General features: G+C 46.8%; 2 protein-coding genes across 10 annotated transcripts in view; one reads left to right on the top strand and one right to left on the bottom strand.

The window, feature by feature from the left end:
- HCN4 (hyperpolarization activated cyclic nucleotide gated potassium channel 4) overlaps positions 1–1,469 on the top strand; it is a 106,798-nt gene extending 105,329 nt beyond the window's left edge. Inside the window, exon 11 of the transcript XR_004359219.1 lies at positions 988–1,469. The gene's annotated coding sequence lies outside the window, so the exon portion shown is untranslated. The remainder of the gene's footprint in view (positions 1–987) is intronic.
- NEO1 (neogenin 1) overlaps positions 1,463–20,201 on the bottom strand; it is a 170,140-nt gene continuing 151,401 nt past the window's right edge. For 4 of the 9 annotated variants that reach the window (XM_032699806.1, XM_032699808.1, XM_032699809.1 and 1 more), the window contains exons 20-29: positions 19,181–19,375; positions 18,473–18,505; positions 14,792–14,860; positions 14,090–14,237; positions 12,262–12,500; positions 11,647–11,739; positions 8,532–8,690; positions 6,756–7,010; positions 6,112–6,248; positions 1,463–4,216 (exon numbers count right to left, since the gene is read on the bottom strand). In XM_032699806.1, coding sequence (XP_032555697.1) covers positions 4,133–4,216; positions 6,112–6,248; positions 6,756–7,010; positions 8,532–8,690; positions 11,647–11,739; positions 12,262–12,500; positions 14,090–14,237; positions 14,792–14,860; positions 18,473–18,505; positions 19,181–19,375 — 1,412 coding nt within the window. In that variant the 3' untranslated portion in view covers positions 1,463–4,132. Of the gene's footprint in view, positions 4,217–6,107; positions 6,249–6,755; positions 7,011–8,531; positions 8,691–11,646; positions 11,740–12,261; positions 12,501–14,089; positions 14,238–14,791; positions 14,861–18,472; positions 18,506–19,180; positions 19,376–20,201 lie in introns of all 9 variants that reach the window. The other 5 variants (XM_032699807.1, XM_032699812.1, XM_032699814.1 and 2 more) reach the window with 3 other exon arrangements.

Genomic DNA, 20,201 nt, shown 5'->3' with positions numbered 1-20,201 from the left:
TGTCCCCGGGCTGTGCCACAGCCCTGTGACATGAACAGCAGGTGTCACCTGTCACCTGCCTCAGAACGGCACAAACCCACCCCTCTGTGAGCCGGACTGACGGGCAGAGCAGCACCGGGAGTTATGCACTGGCCAGCGAGATAAACTCGCTTTATATCGTAGAACCTGGAGCACGAGTGCTGTGAGGGGCGGCTGAGGGAGCTGGGGGGGGCTCAACCTGGAGAAAAGGAGGCTCAGGGGGGAGGGACCTTCTGGCTCTGCAAACCCCTGACAGGAGGGGGAGCCGGGTGGGGGTCGGGCTCTGCTCCCAGGGAACAAAGACAGGAGGAGACGAAACAACCTCAAGCTGCGCCAGGGGAGGTTCAGGTTGGACATCAGGAGGAATTTCTTCCTGGAATGGGCTGTCAGGCACTGGAAGGGGCTGCCCAGGGAGGTGGTGGAGTCCCCACCCCTGGAGGTGTCCAAGGAATGACTGGGCGTGGCACTGAGTGCTCTGGGCTGGGGGACAAGATGGGGATGGGGCACAGGGTGGAGTCGCTGACCTTGGAGGTCTTTTCCAACCTCAGTGATTCCATGTGAACCCCAGAATGGTTTGGGTTGGAAGGGACCTTAGAGCTCATTTCATTCCAACTCCTGCCATGGGCAGGGACACCTTGCTCAGAGCTCAAGGTCAGTAAACAGAGGGCAGGGTTTTAATCTGCCTGTCTGTGTCCTGGCTGTGCCTTGGGACACTCCCAACTTACTGAGCAATGCCTTTGCACCCATTTCTCCTCCCCTGGCCACATCCCTGCACAGCCCCCAGCTCTGGCATGGCTGTGACATCCCTGTCCAACTGCAGGTCCTGGCTCCCCTTCAGGAGGATTTGGGAGTCCCTTCCCACCCGAGAAATCAGTGTGGGGGCACAATTTAACGAGTAAACAGAGTTCTGATGAACAACGAGGGGAGCAGGGGCTGTAAAGCCTGCAGGAGCATAATTCCCATTTGCAGGGGTCAGGATGATGCTCCCAAGGACACAAGTGACCGGGAAAGTGGCTGATGACCAGTGGGAGTCCCCAGTGTGAGAGAAGGAGGCTGGAGTCAGCATGGAGCAACATGGATACCCATCACTGCACTTCAAAAGGTACAGACAAAGCACTCTATTCCATGATTATAGTATTATTTTTCATGATTTACCAGTTTACTAAGGCTACTAAAATGTCCTTTCCCTGATGTGAACCCCTTCCTTCTCTACTTGCTTATTAAAAGGTGGTATTTTTTACCATGGAGCTTTGAAATAGAAGGAAGGCAGAGGTTACATGTTCAGTTACACGCACAAAGACTGAGGGAGAGTAACAATTTTCCTCTTCCTTCTCTGGAGGACACAACCTACCAACCCACAGCAACAAAAAGGGCAAGTAAAATTCCAAACCTGGTCCCTGTATCGATTAGGAATAATTAAACAAACTCTCCAAGCAGCCCAGAATTTGATTGGATTAAAAAAAGTGTATTGGATGTCCAATACCAAATAATAAACATGAAGTTATTAAAAAAAGCCATAGAGGATACAGCAAATACTACAGGAAAGCAACAAAAATTGTACAGAAAGGTTGACGTCTACAGCAGCCCTCGAAATTATTCTACATGAGAATCATAAAACAATATACAGGTTTGGTTCTTTTTTCCCCAAATGTCTGAGGGAAGCTGTCACTCGACAGCTTGACTATGACACTACAAGGATACACAATGTTCCAAATTTAAAATCACAGGATATGTAAGAAAACGTAGCATTAAAATGTGAAAAAAGTGCAATACAGATTGTACACTGAATTGAATAAATGTTTTTTCTTTTTTTTTTTCAGTTTAACCTTAAAAAACCAACTTTGAACAGTTGTTTTATCATTAAAAATATTCCCCCTCCCCAAATTCAATGACAATATTAACATTCATGGTGTTATACATAAGGAATATTCACAAAGACCCCCCCCCCCAGCCAGGAATACTGTGTTTGTAGGATGGTATTTCTTTGGGTACAGGTAAAAAATAGGCAAAGGAAAAGGTTCACACCCTCCTTCCAGGCCAGGGTGTGCATTTTTATTCTTTAAACACATATTCTGTAGCTTATTTTGCCCTGAATTGTACTGATTAAAAGTCCAAACATCAGTTATCCAGGTGGCCCACAGTGCCCCAATTAATTTGATTCCCTCCCCTCCCTCAAAGAATAAATAAAGGCAGGAAATGTCCCAGAAATGACAACACAGAGTCCAGGAAAAGAAAGGAAGTGACACTACAGCACCATCCCAGCTGCTCTCCAGGTGATTCCATGGCTCTCCCCTCTCTTGGAGACGAGAAGCTTTAGTTCAGTTCAGTGGGGAACAAAGTAAAATCAGCAGAATTCCTGTTTGTTACTGGAGCTGCAGCAGTTCCAACATTCCCTCCTGCTGCTCCCACAGGCCCAGCCCTGGCAGAGCCACAGCAGGGTCCCCAAAGCACCCGGACCTGCCTGTCCCCGAGATCCCAAATCCCAGGAGGAACAGATTCCCCTCTGAACCAGCAGTAAGTTGGAGTTTCCTTTTGTTCTGGCAGTGGAATTGCACACGAGTTCATCAGGCAGCTGGGGGTGGGTTTGGTTACTTTACTGAGCTCCAGCCCCTTTCCAGGCCTTTCTCCCTCGCAGGGAAGGGCAGAGCCAGGCAATCACACATGGAGAAAAGGAAAACCCTTGTCCTTCCCTTTGACCTTCCTTCCTTCCCAGACAGATGTGTGAACAGCACCTGAGTCACTAATACTGGTTTTCTTTTTACATGGTTTCCCAAAGTGTAAAAAAATACATTTTTGCCTTGTTTGTGTCTCTGGGAATGCTCCAGAGCTGGCCCTTGTTTGAGTGGCCTGGGATGGAGACACTGCACTGGGGCTGGATGTGCTGCTGTGGGCAGGGAGCATTCCCACAGGCAGGATGGGGTGTGTTGGGGATGGAAGGGCCCACAGTTCTCTCCTTCTGGGAGCCCAGGGAGCTCCACCCCAGCCCTGGGGCCTGTGCTCAGCCCTCACTCTGCACTTGCAAGGTTCATGATGCATCTTGAACTAACAACAACAAAACAGTTGCCAAAATAAGCTGCATGTAGTGTTATCTAAGCATAAGGAACCCCAATTTACAGGAGGAAGTTCTGGCAATGTTTCTAAATGAGACTCTCACTGCAGTTCAGTGACCAGAGACACAGTGATGCTAAAGGGACAAGGAAGGACGTTACAGAAGATGCTTCATGTTCTTCAGTCTTTCCAGTCACTGGAGAAAGACAGGAAAACAACAAGAATGACCCCTCCCCCTGGACCCCTTCCCCTTCCCCAGCTACTTCCCCCCCCCCTCAAAATATTGAAACTGCACAAAAAGCGACAAACAAGCCTTTCAAATTACATTTCAATTCAAACAGACTGGTAATCTCACAGTGATGAGAGGAGAAAGTCAGGCTTTTAATAATTATAATATAAAAATAATAAAAAAAGCTTACAAAGAGCAGTGCAGCATCCCAAAAGGCCATGGATTAACTGCCAGAAGGGGACGTAATTGTACGCAGAATAAAAAACAAAACAGAACAACCCACACTGGCAATGAATTTCCATACACAATAGAACAAGCAGTCAAACCTCAGCCTAGGCTGTGGAAAACAACAGTTTCTCCCTTTTTTTTTTTTTAATTACAATATTTTTTTCCTTTTTATAAAAAAAGATAAAATAAAAACACAAATAAAATTGTACATAAATGCCAATGTCCAACACTGAAAAGGCAGGGCAATCACACCACTGAGACAAAACCTGACCAGAACAAAACTAACGGCGAGTCCGTTTGCTTTCCTTGTGTCTGGAGTCCAGCCCGGTGTGTCCCATCCTGCCCGGCCCACAGGGGACTGGAATCCACAGGGCCAAGACTTCACTGCAGGACGGTGACACACAGGTCCCCCCTCTGGTTGGTTCCTCTCCTTCCCACATTGCTCTCATGTGCTGTCCCTCTTTCTGGTTTGTTGTTTGTTTTTTGTTTTTGTTTTTTTTTTTTCTCTTTTTTTTCCTGTTTTTTTTTTTCCTCTGTACAATTCCTTGCGTTCCAAGGCTGAGTCCCACGACTTGCGGAGCGGTTTGGAGTCATGTCCCGGGGAGGTGGTCACGCCGTGGTGATGGCATTGAGGTCCTTCATCAGTCCTTCCAGGTGGGCCATCTCTTTGGTCAGCTCATCCGGCTCGTAGGTCTGGGGAGAGGGAGAGGGTTACTACAGGGGGCCTTGGCTCTCCTTAGGGAGGGACAGGACAGGAAAACACAGAGGAATAGTCAGGGACTGCTGTTGGGACATGGCTCTGACTCAGATCACACGTGGATTGGATTTAGCCACAGTTACAGGAATTAATAACTTGAAAGAACACTCTAAGGAGGGGCTGGAGCTGTGCCAGGGGAGGTTTAGGTTGGATAGTAGGAAAAGGTTCTTCCCTCAGACGGTGGTTGGGCACTGACCAGGCTCCCCAGGGCAGTGGGCACAGCACCAAGGCTGCCAGAGCTCAAGGAGGGTTTGGACAGTGCTCTCAGGGACAGGGTGGGATTTGGACTGATGATCCTTGTGGGTCCCTTCCAGCTCAGCATATTCTATTCTTTGATTCTATTTTCAGTGCAGCTCTTTGGGCAGTTGTGATTCAGAGTCCCACTGAATAAACCATGATCAGCTGATCTGTTTTCCTTGTCTAGATCCCTGAAGGGAACAGCTGCCTTTGAACCAGAGTAGGCAGTTTAGAAAAGTCTTCTCAGCTTAACTGGAAAACAGGTCAAAGGAATCACCTCAAAAGAAATGTTTTAAAAATCTTTATCCTCCCTGAAATCACAGTGTCTTAGTCTCAGAGGTCCAGTTTCAGCTGCACTGATGAGCCATCACCTCTGTGATTAGTGCCTGTGTGCAGGACACACCATGAACCACATCATCTCCAAACCTTTTCTGACCAAGTGCTTCCCTGTTCTGTGCAGTTTTCAACCCTGACCCTGCTCTCACTTCCTTTCCTTCTAGAGACAAACCTTCTCCTAATTTAAATGGCAATGACCTTCCAGTTTATCAAACATCTGGACTGTACCAGAAAAGTCATCCTTGCCCTGGGTCCAACATGTTATCTGACAATGATAGCAACAGCTGAAAGTAAACTCATTCCTACAGGCTCTCATAAAAAACCAGAGTTAATTCAAATCACTACCTAACCCTAAACCCCTTAATTCAACTTACAGTTTAATTTTCAAAACTCATACTTGAACTAGCAATTTAATTTAACTAGTATTTAGTGTGCTGACTCTACCTTGTACTAACTTATGAATGAACAAATTTATTAATGGCTCTATTTGAATATTACCAATTTATTGATGGATAAACTAATGAGTAAGGGTTTGGTACTGACCAAACAAAACAAATAAAGCAGGAGTGACATCTAGACAGAAGGGTAAAAGGGCACCAGATCAAGTTTCTAGACCAGCAAATGCAAAAAGAAAATCAAGAGGGCAACAAAAACATGTGACAAATGAAAAGGACAATGAGGAAAAAAAGTAAAATAAATTCAAAATAATCATTTCCTGTAGCAGTGATCAGAGCTAATACCTGTGTGATGCTGAAGACAATATATGATTCTAGTGATCCAGTAGCTACTGGAGAAACTTCTTGGCTTGCAATTTGAAAGGAAAACAGCTCTTCCAGTGCTTCCCACCCAAAACATCCTCAACATCCTTAAGAGATACTCCCAAAAGCAGCCCAACAGGTGGTTGCATCTTTCCCAAAAGTCAGAACACTTTCACAGAAGAGTCTACAAACATATTTGGGATGATGCTTAAAACACATTGGCATTAGTGCCAAATGTTCCATGTGCAGTGACACTGCTCTGCAGCAGCAGGGTTGTAACAGGACCCTGCCCTGTGCAGAAGGTGTTTCTCCTGTACTTTTTATATGGATTCATAGGCAATGGAGGTGTTGGAAGTCTGGAGCCCTGTGACCCTCTGCCTTGGAAACTTCAGGAATTCTGCACTGACGCTTTCAAAGTGTGACACAAATAAGGAGAGACACCCCTTCCCCTCCCAGTCTGTGAGCACTGCAAGGCCAGGCCTGGCAGTGGAAGTACCTACGCTTTCCGAGTCCTCCAGCATCCGGGTGGTCTCCTGCACGTCGGGGGCACTGGGAACGACCACGGGCATGGGAGGGCGAGTCCTTCCCAAAGTCCCGATGGACGCAGTCTTCACCGAGTGAACGGGGTGGGTGGGAGCTGGAAACCAATGGTCAGAGAGTCAGGCCTCAGGGAATTGGTTCTTGGGCTTAATCAGAAAGGAAGAGAATAAGGATGGGGGGAACGGAGGGCAGGGTTAGACGGGATATTGGGAAGGAATTCTTCCCTGTGAGGCCCTGGCCCAGGTTGCCCAGAGAAGCTGTGGCTGCCCCATCCCTGGAAGTGTCCGAGGCCAGGCTGGATGGGTTGGATGGCAGGGGTGGGACTAGATGAGCTTTAAGGTCCTTCCAACCCAAACCATTCTATCATGAATCTCTGATGAAGAAAGATTGTATTAGAGGAAAGTGAACACTTAAACTTTGGGGCGTTGGATCCGAATTTTTGTCCAATTTATTTATGTACAGAAAAGGGCCTTGAAAATGACACCGACAGAACTCACTGCAGCCTCTGACACAGTGCCTTGGGTGCCCAACTCCACCCCCTGCCCCTCGAGGACCTTCCCTGTTAACCCCCCCCTGTTTTGGCAGCAGTGCCCGTCCCCCTCACCTTGCTGGGTCAGCAGGGGGGTGCTGGGCAGGGCAGGGTCGTAGGAGGCCCCGGCCGGGGGCACCGCGGGCACCGCGAAGCTCTTGAGGGGGTGCGACGGGCGGACGTGGGCGGTGGGCAGGCCCTGGGCAGGGTCCTCCTCCTGGGCAGTGCCCAGGTATGAGCCCGTGGAGCCCTCGGGGTCCTGGTGGTCGGTGCCCGGCGGGGCCGAGGGCGCCGGCAGCGTGTCCGTGCTGGGCGTGTTCCGGACGGACTCTGCAACACACACACTGCAGTTACTGGCTGCTCAGAAACAGCCTCTGGGGCACATGGGAACACAGCAGGAACACAGCAGGAACACAGCAGCCTACTGGGAAGCACCTTTTCCAGGGTCACTGTTACAGGCTACCGAGGGAATTCGGATATAACCCCAGTTCTGTGTGACTGCCCTGTTTTACGGTGAACGACGGCTGTCCAGTAATACAACGAGCTGAGAACTGAATGATTCCACATCCCCAGCAATGGTAAATCAACAGTTCTGCACTGAAACAGCTCCATGGAGTAAGTCCTCAGATAAACAGCAGAGAACACAAACCTTCGTTGTCCTTCTGCCCTTGAGCATCTCATAGTACTGGCATTTGTAACCAGATCTGTAATTTAAGGTTCACACCAAACACTAGTGCAGACACAGGAGCCTGAATTTTTCTGAGACAGGCTTTCCTGTCTCAGAAAATCCATTTACTTGGAGTCACAGGATGGTTTGAGTTGGAAGGGATCTTTCTTAAAGATCATTCAATTCCATCCCCTGCTATAACCTTCCACTATCCCAGGTTGCTCCAAGCCCCATCCAACCTGGTCCTCAACACTTCCAGGGATGGGGCAGCCACAGCTTCTCTGGGCAACCTATGCCAGGGCCTCTCCACCCTCAGAGGGAAGAACTTCCTAAGAATTTCTTCCTACTTGCTGAAAGCTCAAACTCAAGCTCAAATGAAATCCCAGGCTTGCTGTGTATGCAGCAGGCTCCACGCTGACCTAAGAGAACAATGAGATGGTATCTTACATTCAGGGCGTCGTGATCCTACTTGGAACACAGGCAGGGAAGGATCTGGATTGTGGGAGCTGTCACTTCACTGGTATAAACCTCTGCCTCTCACATATTGCCTCCCTGTGTCCTTGCAGTCTCAGGAACTGTTCTCATAAGGAAACAACACTTTTGGCTGTGACACCTTAGAACGTCGACCTTAGGCTAGAAAAGCTCAGAGTTCCCTCCAACTCAACATTTTACCCACATGCAATTTGGCAACAGGGTGGCTTCAGAAATCTTCAGAGCACTGGAGACATTGCAGAAACTACTGCAATTCATTGTGCTTCAAGCCTGAAAATACTGCATGGAAATCATCCCCATTTTCTGTGTCCCTCAGGAAGGTTAACAAATGTCAGCTCTCGGTAGCCAAGTCTGGACCTTTCTCCTCTCTTGGTCTGAAGTGGTACTAACCAGGGAAAAAGTTACCACATTAAGTAGCTCAGATTTAATCTGGTGTTTCAGGGCTGAAGGCTTTAGCATAAAGAATCCTCCTGTTTGTGGCTGTGTATAAAACATGGAGCTTCCTCTTCCATCACGTGCCTCAAGGATCTGCACAAGTAAGCTCAGCCTATCCAGGATTTTGTCTGCACTTACACCCACGTCCTTAAACCTCATGGAACACCACAGTGGGGACGGAGATTCAGGCTTTGATTTCCACACATTTCACTCCCAGTTCCATTAAAGCAACACGTCCCTGGTGGTTTGTGTCTCACCTGTGGAATTGGCCCTGTCTGAGTGGGACAAGGCTGTGCCCAGGGGCCAGGGGCTGGGCTGGTGGTGGAGGTAGCTGCGGGTTGGAGAGGCGAGGCTGCCGGAGTGGAAATGGTGGTGGGGGTTATCGAGTGAATGGATGGGATGAGCACTAATCACAGCTGTGGATGAACACAAGACAGAGAAACACTTAACACACACACAGTGCTTGTGGACTGAAAGGCACCACATCCCTCCCTTCCCCACACAGCCACTCAGCAGGGGAGCCAGACCCTCAGCAGGTTCACAATCCACCTTAAACTCCTGGGTCACCAGACCTGAATCACGTACAGGACAAAAACATCACCTGATTACAGGCCAAAAACATCACCTGATTATAGGCCAAAAAGCAGTAGCAGCAACTTAATTCACATCAGGATGCACTGTTTGATTTCAAGGAAGAGAAAAGTTCAGACGAAGAATAGAGAGAATATAGATCTACTGTCCACATATAGTGTGTGTGTTGAAAAAGAAACAGCCCTTTGCTTCCTCATATCCTTCCAGGATTTTTGTATTTCAGGAGTCAAAGAAGGAGCTCACTTGGTACACACCATTACTGCAAATTATGCTAAAATGGAAGAGACTGAATTATCCTAAATTAGTACCTAAGAGGTAAATAACTAGATCTGAGTGCTCCAGTTGGGGGGAAGCCATGGGAAGGTGTCTGCAGGCTCAGAGTTAAACACACGGAATGGTCCTGGTGGTGCTTCCTGAGAAAGGGCCTCAGATACCACTGTGAGCTTCCTGTGGAGCTTCTGCAAAGCCTAAATGACATTATAGTAATGTTTCCAGTTACTATAAAACACAAACCTACTGCTGGAGGCCCTCAGAGCTCTTGAAAACAGGATAAAAAGTCAAAGTCACTAAAACAACCTCAAGCCTTGAGGCACCAGCAGACCTTGCACCTCCTTCCTCATCCCACCCACCCCAGCCAGCTGTGCCTGGGCCTGGTTTGTTCTCCCTGGGCAAGGCAATGGCTAAGAAAGAGAGGGAATCAGCCAGGTTTTTCCAGGGAACACAGCAGGACTGGCATCACAAAGGGCTGTCAGAGCCGGGGCTGGTGCTGCAGGGAAATCACATCCACAGCTGTATCTGCCACAATTATCACATCAGCCTGAACACAACCAGCAGGTACAACTGGAATTACTGCCTCCCTAAAATGTGTATCATCCTGCGTGGGACTGATATGTAGTTTGATGAGTGTCTTTGTTGTGAGTTTTTCCTTTGCTACATTGTTTTTATGGAGCATCTTGTGATCCTGTATGAGTTTATCTTATCCTGTGTGTGTCCAGTGCTGCATCCCATTCAGAGAAAAACACTTAGGAGAGTGCATGTAACGCTTATTGCTGCCTCAATCTGTTATGGGGTCACCCAGGTCTGCCTCCATCGTGTCCTAGTGCCTGGCATGGGACAGGAACTCAGCAGAATCCCACAGCTCAGTGTCCCTGTGGGACACCACATCTGACACAGACCAACTTGGAAGGAAGTAATCAGAGTAAGGATTATTAGTGTAAAACTGCATCCTCTGCTCCCTCCTTGTACATGGAAAAAATGGGAGACAACAAGGAACATCAGACTGCTTATTGTAAAACCAAGAAAAAAGATGCTACTCTTGTAAAAAGGTTGTAGAACAAGGAAACAGTTGAAAAATCACAAACTGGGCTTATCAGGTCACCAGGACACTTGAAAAAGCAGGTAGAGAGGAAGAAAACCGAGTGCTCACTTCAGGTAATTAAAGCAAAAAGTTATAAAGTGGAAACAGAAGGGACTAATCTGAAATCATTCCTTATTAACACAAGGGGCTGTGGCAGCAGTTCCCTGGCTACAGCTGGAACAAGAACACACAGAGCTCAGGGAAGTCCAAAGCTCAGCCCAGGGGAGCTCAGTGTAATTTCACTTCCCAGTTCTGTCCATGCACATTGACTCCTGTGTTCTCCTGTGCTTGTTACTTGTGTTCTCACACAGGGTTTCAGCCTGGCTGCTCAGAGGTTCAGCCAAGTCCCTTTTCCATCTTGGAGTCCTCATTTCAAAACTAGATATATTGTTTAATTCTTAAAATATTTAATCACAACACTAGTAGTAGCTTTGGTACCAGAGAAGGATCACTGCAGGGGTAAACACAGTCACCCAGAAAACAGTGAGCACAACTCCTGCAAAGGAAATCACTGATCTCAGAGTTCCAAGTCAGTAAATATGTCAATAAAGGGAACCAGCAAATACAGCTGAATTTTCAAAAAGGCTCCACTCCAAAGGTCAAATACTAAGCTGCTGCTGAGGGAAGGCTCTTGTATGGACTGAAAGATGGTTGCAGATACAAAACCAAGGAAGGGGCTTGATGGTGGATTTTCAAGACAGAGGAGAGTGAGCAGCAGATCCCAGGTAGCAGTGCCAGCACTGGCTTTAATCAGTTTTCCTTCTCAGTGAGCAGACATGGAAGCAATCAGAGAAATCTTCCCATTTGACAATAATTTTAAGGTCTCTGGGGTAGGCAAATGCCATTCTGGTGGCCAGGAGTTCCAGAAGGGTCTCACAGGGCTGGGTGAGAGAGCAAAGATTCCAAGGAGCTCATAGTAAAGTCAGAGGAGGCTCTGAGAATGGCAACTACAGGGGATGGAGCAGCTGCCTCATGAGGGGAGGCTAAAAACATGGGACTTCTTGGGCTGGAGAGGAGAAAACCAGCAGCTGAGAACCTGACAGAGACGGAGCAGCTCTCTGCAGTTCCTGTGGGACAGCTGGGCACTGGCAGAGTTCAAAGGGAATGGCTACAAAAAGCATCCAGGCCCACAGGCTCTCCCTGGGAAGCACTAGAGTGGGATGGACAGACACTGGACACACTCCTGACTCTCCCCCACTCCTCACTCCAATGCAGCTGCTCCTTTTCCCCTTTTCCCTTAGTCTAACTCTGCCTTTCCCATAAGGGGCACCGGGGCCTCCTCTGAGCTGCTCCCACTGCAGAGAGGCTGGAATTGCTCAGGAGCAGTGAGCAGGAAGGTGTGGGTGTCCCTGTTTGTGGCATCAGTGTGGCTGGTTTGGGTGCTCCCCACTCCAGGAGCTGGGAATGGGGGGCTGGTGACTTACGCTGAGGTGGCTGAGAATCAAAAGGCATCATCATCTTGGGCCTCATCCCCCTCCTTCCTGCCAGCGTGGACATGCTGTCCTCGGACTCGTGTCCTGAGGGAGAGACACCGGGGTTACTGACCTGCATCCTGTGGCACCTGAGCACTTCAACCCCCCTCTCTCTAGTCCTGTTTGCAGTTCTGTGAGTCACAACTGATAAAAACAGCTCTTTCATCCTCCACCAGGAGGTGAGAAGAGGACAGTTATTTGGTACTGGAGAAACTCTCCAGGTCCCAGTGCAAACTTGAACTTCTGGCACTGCAGCTGTGGGCTGAAAGGACGTCACACACAACTCTCAGGAGTTCATTTCAAAACACTTGTTAGATGATCTTCCAATTACTAGCCAGTATTTACCAAGAGAAAATAATGATTTGACTCCTGGGCACTCAATTTCCTCACTACAACATGTGATCCATCCTTTTTAGGGAGTCTTAGAAACTAGGAACAAACCCAATTCACTACTTGAAAAATGAGAACAAAAGAGAGTAACTAAGTAATATCTCAATAAAGTGATTTCACCACTCAGAGTCAAATGTATTTAACACCTCATGGCCAAAGCACTTGTTGATCTCTCACCTCTGTAAGAATTCCGCCTCTGATGGATATTGCTGTCCATGGAATTGTCAACTGGGGTGATGTCTTGGGAGTTGCGAGGGATTGGGGTGTCTGTCATGATGGGATTGGGATCTGGAGATTTATCAATGGGTTTGAGCTCCAGTCTCTCATGATGAATCCAAAGGTCAGGAGGTTTGACATCTTTGGAGTTCCCCTTGTACTTGTGGGAGCCATTCACTGATTTGCAGGCAGCACGTTTCCTGGGAGGGAAAACAAAGGAGATGTTCTCAGATGTTCTTAGGTGTCAGCCTCACCTGTTGAAAGGATTTCCCTCAGATCCTGTGTCCACCTGAGCAGAACCTTCCCACCGGGCAGGACGCTCTGAACTCTGCACACAAGCCCAGCCGACATCTCAAAGCACGTCCTGCAACTCTGGTGCCACGAATTTGTCCCCAGCGGTCCCACATCCTGCAGCCCTGTGCTCTGCAGCCCAAGCCTGCACTGACAAAACTTGAGTTTGTAGTGCTTGTGGTTGTTAAGAGAACATTCCAACCATGAAGTGAAGGTGCACCACGCTGTGCCCCTGCACCAGGCTCAGCTCCAGCAAGAGCTGGAGAGGGAGGGAGCAAGCAGCCAGTTATCCCAACAGGATGGTGAACACTGAGGATCAATGACAGGAACATCACTTTCAGCACTGCTCAGACTGAGGAGCTTTTCATGGCTGTTGAACAGCAGCAGCAGGAACCTATGGTGAGGCAGAGATTTGGGATGGTGGAATTTGGGAAAATGTAGGGTTCCAGCACTGTCCTCCACACTTGCTCCTCACAAGGCTGGGGGAAGGTGTTCCCTCTGGGTGACCCAACTGCTAGAACTGGCTCAGATATGGCTCAGTACCAGTGGGCAGAGCCTCCCACAGAGGTGACTCCCAGCCAGATGTGCTCCCACGTCCTGCCCTGACCCCCCTGGCACACAGCAGGAGTGACTCACTGCTGGGGGCTGCTATATAAGGGAGGTGCCATCTAGAAACTGAGGTTTCACAGGGCTGTTTCTGCTCTTTGAAAATCAAATGCATCTCTGGGGCACAGGCCCATCTGTGTTGCCCTCTCCCAAGCACATTCCCCAGCTGCCAGACATTCCCACATCCCTGCTCCCACTCCTGAACAACTTGCATTTTTGCAGGATGGTTCAGCTTCAGCAAAGCAAGTGGAGATTATCTTCCAAGCCTAGCTTTTAAAAATCTGTTTTGCATAACAGCATCTTTTCAAACTTAAAATACAGCTTTCAGCTCTGGTCTTTCAAAGAACTTGCAGAAAGAACCTTCAGGGGCCTCTAAGTGGGAGCACTGCTGCTGTGGGCTTGATTCAGGTGCTCTAAACGAGGGAAGAATTCCAGGTACACACCTATATTATGGATTTTGGAGCACTTTCCTAAGGAGTCCAGCACCTGATTCAGATTCCACTCCAGTAATCTGTCTAAAAACTGGACATTATCATGCACAGCTTGTACACCAACTTCACACAGTGAAGGACGTGCTGAGAGCAGGAGTGAGAAGCTGCCTGAGCTGTGGAGCTCTCCCAGCTCCAAAGAGATGGACTGGCTCCAGTTTGGAAACAATATTTTAAACAGCAGCTTCTCCTGAGAGAGGGGCAGGTGCAGAGACACAGGAGAGCATTGCCCAGTTTGAGTGTGGACTCCTGATGGTTTGTAACTCTGGAACGTGGATTAGGAAAAACGGACCTTTGCCATCTACAGCCTGGAAGACTTCAAGGAATAAACACTACAGCATGATCAAGAAAAGATGAGGTGCCAGGATGAGGTGGGACAGGCAGGGCAGGGCAAGGGCTGTTACTTTTTCTGGTGCGAGGTCGTGCGGCGGGTGCAGAAGACGGCGACGATCACCACGACCACGATGGTGATCACCCCCACGGACACGATGATCACCAGGAGCATGTTGCTGTCCAAGGGAGAGGTAGGACTTCCATGGGGACTGTTACTGCCTGTGAGGGTTTGAGATGGGAGAAAGGGGTTATTTATTCCATAGAAAAAGCAAGGAATGCAAACCAAAGGTGTCTGGCATCCTACAGATGGGCAGGATGAGATGGTTGGTCTGCTTGGATCTCTGGGAAGTGCTTATTTTTCTGTCATTTGCCACCTGTGTTTCTACACAATTGTTGAGCTATAAGAGGATTTACAGATCCATCCCCAACCAGGTCTATCAAAACTTAAGTTCAGCCTACCCAAATAGTTACCATATAGAAATTCAACAGTTAGTCTAAGGAGAGTTAGTCTGGGATCTTGCTAAAACCCCCATACCACAGGCACCCCCTTGGAGCCAGAAACCACTGCACTCAGTATGAGAATCCTACAGGGGTCACTTTGCCCTGAAAGAATAATTTTATCAAACACTACTGAGCGTTACCTCAGGGCAAGGTGTCCCCAACAGCAACCAGGGGAAGGAGGAACAGGAGGTTTTTCCTTCCTAATATGTTCCTAATATGACCAAAGGGAAATGAAACACGTGGAAATAGAAAAGCTTTGCAGCAACACTCACCTCCAAGGGGGGGTTTGTAGTCTGGTCCTAAGTCCACTGGGCGACTTCCCTTCCCTGCAGATCCCGAGGCTGAAAAGGCCGGATATGTTGGAATGTTACACACACACACTTTAGTACCTCTAAGTTTCTTTTAAAACTTCTCTATGCCCCCATGAACAGTTTTCCCCTCCTTTTCTCTCCCCACAACATGATTTGTCTTTGCACAGCACCTGCACTTCTCCAAGAAAAGAAACTTCTCCAGAAGAACTCTTCAATTGTTTCCTGAGTTATTCTTTTCCTAACTCAGCTCGGGAGCCTCTACTAATAGTCATTTGAAAAATTATAATAAAAATCATTTGCAGCAATGCACAGGTACATGTTGAGGCACAGGGCTTTGCCACACCTGGACTGACAGTTAATCATCCTGAAACTGGAATTATCCAGGTTTCCTTTCCTAACACCCCATTACAGCCAGTGTGGGAGACTGGAAGTAAGTGGAGGATCCAAAACACAGTAAATGTAATATTAAAGCCCAGCCTATCCATAAAAACCTGCTTTCAGCCCCATTCTCTTCTGTTCACAAGTGACAACGAAGCCTCACAAAACTGTTTTTGGTGAAACCCGAGGAAACCAATTCATTAGTTACATCCAAACCCTGGTTCTTTCCCTCTGTGCTTTCATTAAAATGCACTCAATGCAGAAATTGGTGAGAAGAATACTATAGGGGGGGAAACGTTCAGCAAGGTGCAAAGAACAACATCCCTCTGGTTGCAGGAATCCAGAATATTTTGCACATTTTTACATTTTTCTACCAAAAAAAACCCCAACAAACCTAACCAAGAAGTCAGGCAATTTGGCAGTTTCCCAACCAGGAGAAGGATTTTTTCAGTTAAAAATCCCCTTTAATCAAGAAGTAATAAGTGTTAAAGGATGTGTAACAAATGGAAACTGTGAACTTCAAGTCAGAGCCTGTAAATTAGTCACTGAAATCAAGACAAATGGCAAAACCAGCCAAAGGGAGCAGCAGGAATTCTGATTAAACTTGGGCAGGGTAATAAGGAGGAATGTTCTGTGTGTACAGCAGGAGTTCCAGTCTATAATGATGGAAAAGATGTATTGCAGGACAAATGTGCCATGAAAAAGACACATTGCACTTGCCAGGGCAGAGAGGACCCTGCACCCAGTGCTCTCCTTTTGAAGCACTGCACTAATAATCCTGCAGCAGCAAGGACAGAATTTTACAGCATTTTAAACAGCTCATGTTTGATATATTTATGTCTGGATGGTCACAGAACCTGCACTGAAAAGATGGGAAAAAACCCTAAATGAATCCTCTGGATCCCTGAACCTGGCACTGAGGAGCTGCTGGATCTTCCACCCAGAGAAGCTGTGGGAGAATGGGGGAATAAAAATAACCAGCAGTATTTTAGAAGGACAGTTAGACACCCTGAGCATTTCTAGTGCAGCAGCTGGAGCCTTAACACAGGTGAGACCATGGAAAAGGGGGTGGATAGGAGATGGTTCCTGCTTTATGCCCATCTTTCTGCTTTATGGAAAACAGGTATTTTCAAAAAACTAAATGTCAGACTATAAACATAGTTGGTAACAGAAATTATGCAGATATAGAATAATATATATAAAATATACTGCATTTAGGCTTTCCAAAAACATTTCACTGTGTCCTGTGCAATCCTTTGTTAAAACAGCATCATAAAAAAGCAACATGGCACCCATTAACAAGATGAACTACACATTAACTGATAAGAATAAGAATTAGAATTGAAAAATCATTATTCATGAAGAACGTTTCTAATGAGTTCTGCAAAGACCTGTACTTGGCCAAGGGTAGTTCAATATCCTTAATAACACAAGGAAAGAGAAGGAAAATTATGCCCCTGAGTTTAACAGGTGACATAAAATCAGGGAACAGGGAAGAAGAGAGAGGATGTACAGTGCCACCTGCACCTGCTCCCAGAGCTCACATCCTCCCGGGAACACCCTGAGGAATTCAGGATGAAATTTAGGCACCCAACCAAGATGCTTCTCAGTATCAATTCTTAAAACCATGGGTGAACAGTTTAAACCTTTAAATTCCAGAGAGTCCATCTCTTATGCAGTACAACCTATTCTAAGGAACAGTTTAGGACAGCATTTACTTGGAATTGGTTTTTATTTAGCTTGTGAATCTCCAGGTACGGGCAGCCACACAATGTGTGTGACTTTCCAAGGATCAGAGACCTTAATCTTTGCTTTTGGCCTAGGCCAGTGCAACTCCTTGAGGTCTGACAGCAACTGTCACTAAGTTCTGACACGAGCTCTGTGCTACCAAAGTGTGTGGAAAAACAGCATCATGTGCTTAGTACAGAAGAAAAACATTAAAGCAGGGAGAGAAAAAAAAGACAGAAACATCAGGGCCAGAGAATCAACCCATTGTAGTTTGGGTCCTTCCCAGTCCTGAGGAACTTGCTGGCTCTTTCCTGAGAGTCCCAATTCAGTGATGCTGTCACAGAGCAGCTCTTCAGCTCCTTTCCTGCATTTCCTCCACCTTCTCCTTTCCTACACTTAAGCTGCTGCCATGATTTATAATCTCTGAGTGTTCTAAGAGGAATTCTGAAACAAAACTCTCTTGGCTTTTATGATTTATAAATAATGGGATAAGAATTAATCAAATTGTTACTAGAAGAACAAGTTACTTTAGGATGGATGGAAGATTTAGGTCTCTGCTGAAATGGGGTTAGAACACGGCAGAATAGAAAACAGTAACTTTTCCCTAAAACCTTTTAACCTTCCCCAGTTCCCTCCTGCTGCACCTGGGCACAGATGGTGTCAGGGAGAGCAGCTGCTCACCCCCAGGCAGCCCAGATCCCAGATCCCAGCTCCCACCTCTGGCACAGGGGCTGCATATGAATTTCCTCCCTAATCCCCTCCTATCAGCAGTATTTGGTGCACAGGAGTAAAAGCATATTTAATAAATTACTGCTAAGTAACAAGTTGCAGAGCCAAGTCCAACCCTCTCAGCCCCTTTAGGATCTCTCTAATTGCAAGTCTAAGTTGTTTGCCAATAGCCTTTTAAACTCATCCCTTCAGACTAATTCTTCCCTTTTTATTGGGCTTGTAGGTTATTTGGAAGAAAGCTAGAACAGCCCTGGGACATTCACCTTATAATTCCATGTAGGAAGCCTCAAAGCTCCCATTTTCCAAGCAAACATTTGAAAGCCTTAAGGCTTTTAGGAGCCAATGCCAGGCTCCTCAGGAGAGCCTGGACTCCAAAGGAGCCGACAGACAGAATCTCTGCTGCACAAACCTTTCCAGAATGAGCATCCTTGCCTTTCTTATGACAACAATCCTGGATGTGGAGCTCACAAACAGCACTTGTGCTAATCAGAATCCGTTTGATCTCCACCCCCTCGTGCCGAGGTCCTGCAGCAACAGGCAGGGGCTGGATGGCCCATCCCTGCAGAAGGGTCCCCACCCACATGGCCCTTCATGGGACCCCTGACTACAGAGATCACTTTATATTCCCAACACCAGCCCACACACAGGACTCCCAGTTCTTCCACTCTTAAAACCACAACAGGAACTCGCCCATTTCCAGTCAGAGCAGCAGATATTTGTTTCATTTAGAAAATGCAACAGCACACGGACAGCAAAACCAGGATGGGTGAAGGATGGAGTGAAGAGAAATGTTGGCTGTTCATTTACCTTGGTCATTGGGCATTTTATCTGAGGACTCAGCTATGGGGCAAGCACAGGGAGGAAAAAACAAGAGAGATCATAAGGCTTGAAGAGTGAGACAGAATTTCAAGTTTCACACAGCACAGGCAGACTGGCTACAGCTCCTTTCTGACCACCAATACTCACGTGGAGAAGTGCCCAGGGCCAGGCTGGACAGGGCTTGGAGCAGCCTGGACGAGTGGAAGGTGTCCCTGCCCATGGCAGGGGCTGGGACTGGATGATCATTAAAGTTCCTTCCATCCCAGTCCTATGATATGTTTCCACGATGATAAACTCATAACTTTTTCTTTCTCCCCTCTGAGTACCTTTCTCAAGCTATCTCTAATTTGTACTATTTACCACCTACCCACCACCATCAGTTCTTGATTCAGGAGCCTGCTGTGTCCCATGAGTTCCCCCTGCACCACCCCAGTCCCAGGGAGCAGATGTGACACAGTCCTGGAGTGTCACTGTAGCCAAACCTGGGTTTCTCATAACTAAGGATCCAAGAGCAGTCACAGCACCATGAACCAAAGAGCTGAGCACCACCTGCACAGGGATTAACTCCAGGCAAGAGTGAGCCAACAGGGAATTCTGCTCCAGCCCAACTCCAGCCTTTTCCAGTGTAAGCACAGACTGCACGCTCCTGGTGCTCGTCCTTCTGCAGGAGCTGTCGGGATCCAGGTGCCACTTTACCTTTGGGGGTTCTGAACTGCACGGCCTCTGACATGGGCCCCATTCCCTTGGAGTTCCGGGCCTGGATCTTGAAGTAATAGGGCGTGTCCAGGGTCAGCTCCTGGATCTGGTGGGTCAGTCTGTTCCCCACGACTGGCTCGATGACCCAGTCGTGGATCTCGGCATTCACGTCCGTGCTGTAGTAGATGATGTATCCTGTTCCCAGGGAAGAGCAGGACAGTCACCAGATCGCACAGAAAACGAGGATTAGGGGGTTGCTAAGGGTGTTCTCACTTTTCCCAAGATTAAGAATGCATCCAGACACCAGCCACCCTTCCCATCTGTTATACAGTGAGAGGAAAAAAGCCCTTTAAAATATCAACATAATTTCTGAGCACTGTTCACTGCACATGGAGAAGCTGCTCATTATAAGTAAAATAAGATAATGCTGTTGTTATCAAAACATCCTCAAAGTATTACTATTATATTATTAATATATTATTATAATACATTATTTAAATAATGTTCAAACCACAAAACATTCTCATGCACAGCTCAGCAACATGTGTTCAGCAGTTTATAATTATTTTATTTTCAGTGTATTAACCAAGTGTTAATGCACAAAACAGTGTTTTCCAGTGTATTAACAAAGATGACAATAATCTGAAGAGTACTGAGGTTGTCTTGCACAACCCAGGAAAAAAAGGTATGGGAAGAGTTTATGTTCTGTTATTGAAAGGCACTACAACTGTAAAAATCAACATGAAGTAAAAGCTTTATAACTTTTTTTTACATACCAAACACAAAGCCTCAGCATAAAATATATACTTGAACCAATATAGGTGTATATATATATATGATTAATTATTTATAATTTATATTGTCTATATGCTATATTACAAAAATATAATACATTATAAATATTATAAATTATATTATACTTATGGTGCATATTATATTTATATATTATTATTTATATTATTTTATATTATTTATATTTATTTAGTATTTTACATCTATAATATATATTATACACACATAT

The sequence above is a fragment of the Chiroxiphia lanceolata genome, chromosome 12, assembly GCF_009829145.1.
Source record: "Chiroxiphia lanceolata isolate bChiLan1 chromosome 12, bChiLan1.pri, whole genome shotgun sequence".
NCBI classification, from domain to species: Eukaryota; Metazoa; Chordata; class Aves; order Passeriformes; family Pipridae; genus Chiroxiphia; species Chiroxiphia lanceolata.
Note: the sequence above shows the minus strand (reverse complement) of the source record. Positions and strands in the feature narration are given on the sequence as shown.